The 10,292-nt window shown below is 38.5% G+C and overlaps 1 protein-coding gene across 2 annotated transcripts; it reads right to left on the bottom strand.

The window, feature by feature from the left end:
- Window positions 1–4,956: 4,956 nt before the first annotated feature.
- zgc:92664 (uncharacterized protein LOC436695 homolog) lies at window positions 4,957–9,877 on the bottom strand. 2 transcript variants are annotated; one of them, XM_063901242.1, is made up of 5 exons: window positions 9,530–9,877; window positions 8,639–8,733; window positions 8,325–8,551; window positions 7,454–7,561; window positions 4,957–6,896 (listed from the first exon to the last, which is right to left on the bottom strand). In XM_063901242.1, exons 1-5 carry the CDS (start codon window positions 9,548–9,550, stop codon window positions 6,832–6,834), a joined length of 516 nt encoding a protein of 171 aa, XP_063757312.1. In that variant the 5' UTR covers window positions 9,551–9,877; the 3' UTR covers window positions 4,957–6,831. The 2 variants fall into 2 exon arrangements, with proteins under 2 accessions (XP_063757312.1, XP_063757311.1); XM_063901241.1 differs by having other exon boundaries at window positions 8,325–8,569; window positions 9,530–9,875.
- Window positions 9,878–10,292: the final 415 nt, after the last annotated feature.

Here is a 10,292-nt window from a genome sequence, read left to right on the forward strand (position 1 = left end):
TGTGCGTAGCTGGGGCTCCAGCGAGGCAGCAGGCAGCACTGAGGAGGACGGGGACACACACACTCACATAGCTAGGAGGTGAAGATGTGAAGGGCCAGGAAGGAAGGATTAAGGGGGGGACACTCAGTTTTTGGGGGGCCAATTTTTGGGACTGGGACCCCCCCCAACCCAACCCCCCCTGAAACCCCCCCTCTCACTAGGAACAGGAGCAGGAGCAATCCCCTAACAGGCCTTTTTTTCTGTTCTCCCTGTCACTATAGTAGACTGGGTATATTCCCTTTGACATGTTTTTGTATGCAGCATGGGTTCGTGTGACGTTTTAGATTTTTATTGAAATATCTTTGCAGCCTGAATGTAGAATATGTGTATCTCTTCGTGTGAGCATGTGAGTGTTGATTGCTATTTTTTTTTTTTTTTTTTTTGAGGACTAGTTATAGCTGAGTTTGTGTCTGGCTGGTGTCACTGGCCTTTTGGTAAGAGCACATACACAGTGAGGGCAGAGAGGCTTCAGATAACTAGTGTTAGTTAGGCAGCAGTCAGGGTAGTTATTGCTCCCATCACTTGGTTAATGATCTCAGCAGCAGACGGTAAGTGAATCTCTTTTTTCCTCTGTGAAGCGTTTAAAATGGCCTCTGTTGATGTGAATGAAGCGAGCAGCAGGCCACAGAGGGAGCTTTTCTCAGCTCTGCGTTGCTTCTTTCTCCCTCCTTTCCCTGCACTACAATTTGAGTTGTGCTCTTTTTTTCTCCTTCTCTGCCTCACCCCCTCCTCTGTCTACCACTCTCTGGCTGGTTCCGTTTTTTTCTTCTTTTGAATGAAGCTGAAAGTTTGGGTCTGAATTTAAAGCTTGTCTGCTCTCCCTGCTGACATGACCTCTTGTTTGAATCCCTCAGCACTGCTCTTTCTGACTGGCTCAGGTCGTATGGCTCTGTAATAAGGCTTCACTCAGCAGGAGTTACACTTGATCACGTTCATATGTGTTACATGCTGACCCCACCTTTTAAATTCTTAATCAGATTTTTAAAAAGCTATTTGATTTTCTTATTTGTAATTGGTGGCAGATAATTAAAGTAAACTGGTGTTTTTACCTCTTAGATGAAACTTTTCGGAAGGTAAAATCTTAAGTACATGAAGTAGGGTGTGGTGCTACAGGCCTCCCTCTCTGTGGCCCTCAAACCTTGCTTCAGATTTACAGTAAAAGGATATCACAACTCTTAGTTTACGGTTACATTATGTATCATGTGTACTTTATATCATTTATTTTCGTGTGGAAACAATTGTCAGTTATTTGACTATTCCATTGATAACCAATTATTCATAAACAAAGGTTTTAATTAATACTTCAGGCATGCAATCTCTGGATTGAGATGCTTTTTTATTTGTCAAATAAATATTTTGGGGATTTTGACTGTTGTTTGGATAAAAGCAACATTGCATTGAGGGGGAAAAGAAGCCATTCTTCATTATATTCTAAAATAGAAAAAATATATATGAAATACTCAAGAAGAAAATTAATTAATTAATGAATATATTCAATTTAAGATAAAAACAAACAAAACAAGTGTTATTTGCAGCCCAAAACAGCACACCTCAGAGTTTACACTCACATGCCATTTATAGTGTAGTCTAACGGTGAATTAGGGACTTAATTCACCATTTGTCGAACTTAAGAACATTTTACCAACATTTTTAATAAGCAATTAATTGTTGGAGTCATTAATCGAGCAGAAATGTCTTAGGGTTTGGAATGTTGGCCTTTTGAAGACACACCAGAACTCATAATGTGATTAAAAAAATGCTCTTCACAGTTTTCAAAGACATGATGTTTTTATTATTAATCATTAGTTAAATAATTAGCAAAATTAGCCAAAAACAGACCCTGTCCTCTGGGTATAAACTCAGCTTTCTGATGGACAGCTTAATTTGACTCACGTGGCTCAGCTCTGGGTATGTGGCATTATTAAAGCTGCTCTGGGTGATGGAATGAATTAACTTCATAATTAACAACAGCACTTGTAAAATAGGATCCATTTACAGGCTTTTCTTGGTTTGTATTTTTTATTTTATTAAAACATTTGTTGGCTAAACTGGTGTCCGTTTACCCTGAGGGGGGGCTTTGCTGCTTTTCCCTGCTTCCTGTGTAAATGTCATACCTTGCATTCTTTGCATTTGTTAAAGAAATGACTCCTGATTATGAATTGTTTTCCTCATGTTTTTTAATTGAGTATTTACTGTTATTTGTTTCCTTATTGGTCTTTGTGTTATTTTAAAGTGTGTGTATTTTGTGTGTCAATCCAACTGCTTCATAACCAATTGCCCCACTGAGCACAATCCAAGTTTTATTGATAATTGTGATAGACTGATCCTCGTTGCACTTTAACCTGCTGAATAGAGTCAGGATGGAGAACGTGTAAAATAATAAAATGAAGTAGGGATGAATTGCCTCTGAAGCATAGCCTGTATACACCAGCAGCCCCTCTCTCCTTACCCAGTGTGTCATGTGAGCAGGAGCTGATCTAACCCTCCATCTTTAACTCTTCTCCCATCCATTCCACTTTTTATTCCTTTCATTTTGGTTTTTTTAAAATAACAATTTGTATCACCTGGTTAATATTAGAATAGATTAGATTAGATTATTCTCATTACATATTGCAAGCAGAGTGTAACGAAAATAATATCTGGCTCTCTTTGGGGCTCTTTTATGGGTAAAGATGTGCACTAGAAATTGTAAATAAAAAAGCAATATAGCAACACAGAAAGTGTCAACATGTGAGTGTATAGAAATGACACTAAAAGCAGATATGAAATTAAACGTAAATAAAAGAATGCATGTCAGACTGAGGCGGGTCATTGCCTAGGGTTTGACATTTGGTGTTCTTAACATGTTCACTGGGACCTTTCACACAGCTACAGGCACAATCTGCAGGGTTACTAAATGTGTGCAGCTTTCTGTGGTACTTTTAATGATGTTGTCTCTAAAACATATTTAATGATTATTGTGACATGTGGAACAGGCTGGGAAAAAACATAGAAATGGAGGAAACAAAAAAGGGGATTGTTATTCTACCAATGTACCCTGTTCAGTGGTTTTATTCTGCACTTTTCTGCATATTTGATCCATTTTCCCTGTGTAACTCTTAAAGCAGAACAGCAGTGTGTCTCATGGACTCTTCACCTCTAGTCCTTCCTCTTTCTGTCTTCCTCCATTTTGTTCTCTTCAACCATTTTGTTTGTTACACTCCCCTCACAAATAATACAGAACATCCAAAACGCTCTCTTTATTAATCTTTAAAATAAAAGAATAAATTGTGTCATTTAGTGCAGATTATTGGACTGAGTTGAGCTGCTTGAAGAGAAATCCTTTTGTGTTGTACGTTTAAATGAAGATATTGTAAAAGAAGAGAAAAGGAAGGTTTGGATTTCCCTGTTATTTCTTTGAGTGTTAAACTGTTTTTCCTCCATGTGTGTGTGTGTGAGTGTGTGTGTGTGTGTGTGTGTGAGCCAGTAAATGTGATGGACTCGGTGTCCAGGGTGCGCTCTAGCAGCACATCATGTTTTGCAGATATTTGCTGAATCACTCCAAATCATTTTGTGCTGCCACCGTGAGCCCTGGGATTCCCAGCAGCCACTGGGAGCTCCCAGTATCTGCAGTCACTCTTCCCACGTCTGTCCTCTGAAAGGTCAGAGGTGTTACATGTCCTCTGTCCACGTATGTGTGTGTGTCATCTGCCTCACTGTGTCAGTGCCCATGGGACAGCAGCTAAATGACACTCTTGGTTTGTTTTGTTCAGAAGCATCGAGGAAAAGTTTAAAATATCTAGAATTATTGTATTTAGACCACTTGTATTTTTACCTTAAAGCAGGGTTCACGATTAGTGTTTTATTAACATTGTGTAAGAATGAAAACTGTGAGCCTTTATTCACACACTGTCCTACAAGGCATTTAGTTTTAACACCACATTATGTCAATGGGCTCTGATCACCTAAATGAAAGTGTGATAAATTATCACATTAAGGAAAGTGGTTACGCTCTTTTTCAATAAAGTGAATTTGTCGAAATTCTAGAACTAGTGAATTTGTTTGGAATTAAATTGTATCACATTGGCAATTTTTGGTACTTCTTTTAGGTAAAATAATTGAATTAAATAAGTGACTGAATTTTAAAAGTGTGCCTTTTTATTTTAAGTATTGTCAATTATTGTTCAAAAAGGGAAATTACAAACAGAACCTGACTTCTACCCAGTTCAGTGTAAAACCAGAGGATCTGTTACAGCCATGACAGGTCTGAGTGGTGTCATGAGTCACTGGAGTAAAATATTGCAAATCCACTTCCATTTTTCCTATTTCTCCTTATTTTGAGGGCTAACAGCAGGAGGACCATTTCCTTTTCATTACCGGTGTTAACTAAATAATTGTGTCTTCCTCACTCTTCAAACCAATTCATTTTGGGGAAAGAATAAAACACACCAGCATTGTTACTTCCTTTTTCTGTGGCAGTGGAAGAGTCAGGCTGAAGATAGATTATAACAAAATGAATCACAGTCTGCTGCGAATCCAAGCCTTAACAAAAAGCTGAATTGCCTCTTAGAAATGATACGAGTGTGACAATTACTCCACTCTGATTGGCTCATGGTCATTTTATTAGACACAGAAGACGACATGTTTGGTTGTACTCTGTTTTTCTGGTGTCAGTTAGTTTGTCCATGCTTGCAGCCGGAGCAGTTTATCTGTTTTACTTGGTAAAATAATAATATTTATTATTTTCATTTGTGTCTTCCAGCAGGTGGAAGGGAACGCTCCCTGTAAGAGGTGGACTAGGAAAATGTGAGCTCTGTAAATGTTCAGTCTACTTATTCTATTTAACATGGGAAGAAAGTATTTCGCAAAGGGTTTGGGATAATATAAACACGGGATGATGAAATGTAGAAACAAAAAATGCTGTCAGTCTGAACATCATGGAGTTGGAGTAGTTCCTTTAACACACCGGTACAAATAAAATACATTTCTGTACCACATGTATACGACACACATTGTAAAAGCCATGCTATCTTTACAGTTTTAGTTGATATACATTGATTGTGAGTATTTGGGGTTAACCTTCCGTGTGCCAGGCGGTAGCAGCACATCATTACTGGTAGTTCCTCTGTCTGTATTACCAGTATGACGTGTGCTGCTCCTGTCAGACTCACACTCCCCTTCAACAAGGAAATGTCTTCCAACCTTTCATACTTGTTTTGTAACCACTGAGAAAAAATGATTCATTGATCTTAAATTGGGAAATTCACTGTCACATTAATGATGAATAAAAGAACTAAAAACAAATCCAGTGTCTGCTGTTCTCCTCTTTCATGTCTCTTCTTCACACAGGGGCCAGAGTTACACTGCTGATTTCACTCGGCTCACTTTCCCTAACTTTGGAAAAGGAATTCAATTAAAATGAATGCACCGCAAATAGAATCTCCAACTGGACCAAGGAGATAATTTTCCAAAAAAGGAGAGGATTTTATGGTGTTGTGGTTATTTTTACTAACCCTAACCCCACTTGATAAACTGGAGATACACATGAATAAATCATCAGTGCAATCTAGTGGTTTTTATTAAATCACTATCAGTCACTCCCTCCTAAATGTCGTCCCTATAAAATATTCTCTACAGATAAAACATAGTGAGGTGTCTCAACTAACAAGCATGTGTAATATTTGAATTGCACTATGTATGAAGGTAAACTCTACAATACACTAACAGAACTCATCCCTTGTCATGTTATTAGAATTTCAACAGTTCATTTGAATGTAAGTCAAATAAATACAAGTTTATTTTTTATATTTACTGTTGAATTTTCTCATCCTCAGACAGCTTGAGTGATATCATGATTTCAACCAGAGTATTAATAATTACAATTATTACCTTTTTATACCTCAAATACAGAAAACCGGTCATTTAAGTAACATTTTCTAACTTTTAGCCATCTTTTGTGCAGAGGATTGTTTTCTTAAACAAAATGAAGTGAAGAGATTTTTTTTATGACTTACATTTACAGTATATATCCAAATTACTGCTCCACAACAACTCGTGTTTTTTGAGGCCTTCAAAATGTGTACTGCACTCAAGTTCATACTTATCAGCTCTTAAAAAATAAGCCAACACCATTGTTAGTTCATTATTGGAGTGTTTCTGACAATACAATCTGACGGTTGTAGCTCTTTTACTGGCGTGATAAAAGGAAGGAAGCAATTCAGACAAAGCATACTAAATACACTGCAGCCATTCACTCAGACAGGACTCCAACATGTCTTTGTTGTTCTGAAGACTTTAATAACTACTTAAATATGTTTAACCCAAACTAAGACGTGTGTAATCACCTGCTAATACAACCTTTAGCAAGATGTGGCGAGGACATGAAATACAATCCAACTAAACTCTGTCCCGCTTTTTCTGTCCTTGATGGAGCCGAGGTTTCTCTGCTGCATTGTGTTTGTTTTCCTGACTTCTTTATAAAGAAACACAGGAAGTACGAATGTTGGAACAGCTTCCTCACATTTGTTTTGGATGCTCCTACAGAGCAAAAGTCAATTAGGAGAGGAAATGGTCGAAAACAATAATTATAGCAGTAAAAAAAGGTAAATGATTCAAACACGATTCTGAAAGTGCTGATAACTCTTAGAGTCCCGCACGATACAACACAGTATTCAATACTCTGGCTATCTTTGTCCCGATGTGGGTGGTCAGCGTCTTCTGGCTCAGAGGAAAAGTCTCTTTTTTTTTATTTACAACTTGGGTTTTAACTCCATAGTTCTGTCCATCACTTCAGAGTCCACGGGAAGCGATGGGTCAGCGGGAGAGCAGAGACAGGTCACTCTGGTTCATGATGAGGCCCGAGTCCAGGTTCAGGTTATCTGTGGAGACAGAAAAAAGCACCAACATTAAAGCACTGAAGTCTGGGGGGAAGCTTTTAATATGGCCAACAAATTCAGACAGAATTACATCTGAGTTTATGTGCTCAGCTCGACTATAAAAACTGTCCATCGCTGCACTGCTTTAAAAAACACCTGAAAAATAAAGTAACCACGGTATGATGCCTGGTTCCATATTCAATCAGGGTTATTTTATTTAAATGTTGCCTGTCCCTGCACTGTATGTCATTTGTTATCTGTTGTGTTTGTGGACTTTTTTTATTGTGCAAAACCATTACATGAATTAAATAAATATCCGATCGGCTCCTGCTGAATCTTTAAAAACAGCTCTTATAAAATCATATTTTTAAAAGCGTATTTGTTTAAGGGCCCTCTCAGAAGTGCTTACAGATTCATTCTGGCGGTGTATAAATGGGATTGTGAATTATTGAATGCTGCCTGCGTGTTAGAATTAAAGCCACCAGGTCCAAACAGTATAAATGTTCTGTCCCCAGCCCTGGTTTAAACCCCGCGCTTTCCGGAGCTGTTCTTGAACTCACCTTGATCAAAGTTGTTGAGTTTCTTGGAGTTGGATCCTTCACCGAGTCCCTCCATGTCCACAAGATCACTGTTGACATCTGAGTCGTTGAGAGCACTCAAGGTCACGTCTACAGACACACACACACACACACACACACACACACACACGAAAGAAAAACTGTTGAGACATGACGGTACCAAACATTGATTGATGGAAATAATACTTCCATATGATCCAACAATCCATTTTAAAGATACAAAGCAGATACAATAAGTCTGATACGCTTGTTTACTAACAAAATCATCATCAAATAATTGAATTACATAAGTGACTAAATGAAATGGACGTAGTGTTTTCAATCATGGTGAAAAAGGAATCTGTTATATTTATGACAGCGGTTCCAGTGGTATGGTGATGAACTGTTTAAAATACCTTCATGTCAACAATGTCATCACTCCTTAGAAAACATGATTTTTTTATTTATATAAATGTAATTTAGGGGGCTGTTAGATTTCTGCTACGTTTATAATACATTTGGACTTTTGGTCCTTTACCACGCTCTGAAGTTTTGGATATGTTTGGATCACAATCTTTTAAGAGAAAATGCTTCGCAGCCTTCCACTGCTGGAATCTGATTCTAAGAGCAGTAACACTCATGAGTGTAGCCTGACCTTTACCTGCAAATGTGCAGGAATACCAGGTGTCAACAGAATGAATAGAAACAGACAGACAAGATATAAATAATATGATGCTTTTGGAGATATGTTGTCTGATGGAGATCAATAACTGATTGATATATGTTTAACTGTCAGGTGTGATGAAGCAGTGGTTGTGATATGAACAGCAGAGAGCTTTTATTTTGTAGTATCCGTGCAGGTTTCCTGACCCACCTGCAGTCTTCTGTTTCTTCAGGGCGGGCTGTCTGGAGGGGGCCCCCTGTAGTCCTGACGCTACGACGCCCCGACCAGTGGGCACGGAAATGACGTTTGGAGTGCCCTGCGTTGCGATGGCGACAGCAGCGTTGGCTTTCTTGGTACCCTTCTTAGGCCCGTCGGAGATGGCCGGCAGAGCTCCGTCTTCATACAGCTTCCTCTTCACGGTGCCCTTTGTCTGACTACTGGAGGGAGGATGGGAACTGAACTGACTTTAGTATTATTAACAGGTTAACGTATTCTTTGTATATTAAGAAGTAGTAGTGTGTTACCCTGCAGGACTGGAGTCTGCCACCGGGTGAAGCTGCATGGTGAGCTCTCCTAGTTTGGTGAAGGCGGCTCCCGCTGCAGAGAAGATCTCTCCAACCTGTGGAACAAGCACTTACATCAGTTATGCAATCGGGAAGAATCCTCACATATCATTGTAAAAAATCTATGAATAATGATGATGTTGGAGGGTGGTTCCAGGGATGTACTCCCTTTTTCTGACACAAAAACATTTAATATTGGAGTATCAAACTAAGGCCAAGAAGCAGATGTGGGACAAGTACTAAGATATTGTACTTAAGTACAAATAGAAGAACCAGAGTGTGTGAATACTCCGTAACAAGTAAAAGTCCTGCATTTCAAATATGGTAAAGTAAAATTACAAAAGTATTAGTATTAAAATATACTTTAAGCAGCTGAACAAAAGTACTTTTGATGCAGAATGGCTCATTTCCGAATAACATCATATTTGGAGATTACAATTATTTAAGTATTTTTGTGTTCTCAGAGCTGGTAAAGGTGCAGCTAGTTTGAATGGCTTTGTATACTGCAGGGTAGCTGCTGAATTTACTCCAGGTGAACTACAGTCTGATTTAAGGGCTGATTAATGACTGCACAAACTTTAAAACAGATCAGACATTTAGAAGACATAAAGGGCACATCAATTTCATTAGGCGGGAGAATTGATTTGGAAAGCGTTTCCGAGAGAACTGATAAAAGTCTCCAACTTTCCTACGTCCATCTCTGCACACTGAAGTGACCATACACTGTTATTGTACAGCAGCGGGAAACACTGAGGGGCTCCTGCCTGTGTGTACATTACGTGCTATTGTTTAAACCGGGCTAACTGCATGGGATATCTACTTCTCAGTGCTTCATATGTAAAAATGACTTACTTTAGTGGAAGCTGAGGTCATTTTGCTGCTTTTCTCGGTACCATGGACTGTATGTAGTCTGTTTAGTAGGACTCAATGCTGCCTTCAATTGGACGGAACAGCTACTAAGATGCTAACAGCGTAGCTAGGCAAGTTAGCATTTGGTGCTCATACTGATGTAGCAGAGCAGCTACAATTCTGCTCTTAAACTGCTACTGCTTGGACAACTCCGACATTGTACACAGTGCTGCATATTGCATTAAAGTGTGTCTGCGTTAGGTTACACTGCACACAAATAAGTCACACAATAAAACGATAATGCGTAAGCCGCCTTCGATGTCTCCTCGTAATCTTCACCTTCGATGACACTCGTATTATTTCGCCCTGTGTTTGAGAGATTTACGTCAGTGGTGTAAAGTAACTAAGTATATTTAGTACTGCACTCAAGTACAATTTTGAAGGACACGACACAACTTCTAACCAACTACAATTGAGAGGTAAATATTTAACTTTCACTTAATTTCATGTATCTAAGTAACACTTAAATAAGACTTTGGTTACACCTGTAGTAAATAATACATTCAAATGTGATCCACCTTTACAGCTATGATAACCACATTAATACATCAATAATTGTAATCAATAAATATGATGAGTGTTAGTACACAGTAAAGTACTTTAATTCAGTTACTTTAAGTACATTTTCATGTGTATACTTTTCTACTTTTACTTAATACATTGAAGATTACTTTAATAAACATTAGGTATGGACAAACTGAAAAGT

This window comes from Eleginops maclovinus, chromosome 14, assembly GCF_036324505.1.
Source record: "Eleginops maclovinus isolate JMC-PN-2008 ecotype Puerto Natales chromosome 14, JC_Emac_rtc_rv5, whole genome shotgun sequence".
NCBI classification, from domain to species: Eukaryota; Metazoa; Chordata; class Actinopteri; order Perciformes; family Eleginopidae; genus Eleginops; species Eleginops maclovinus.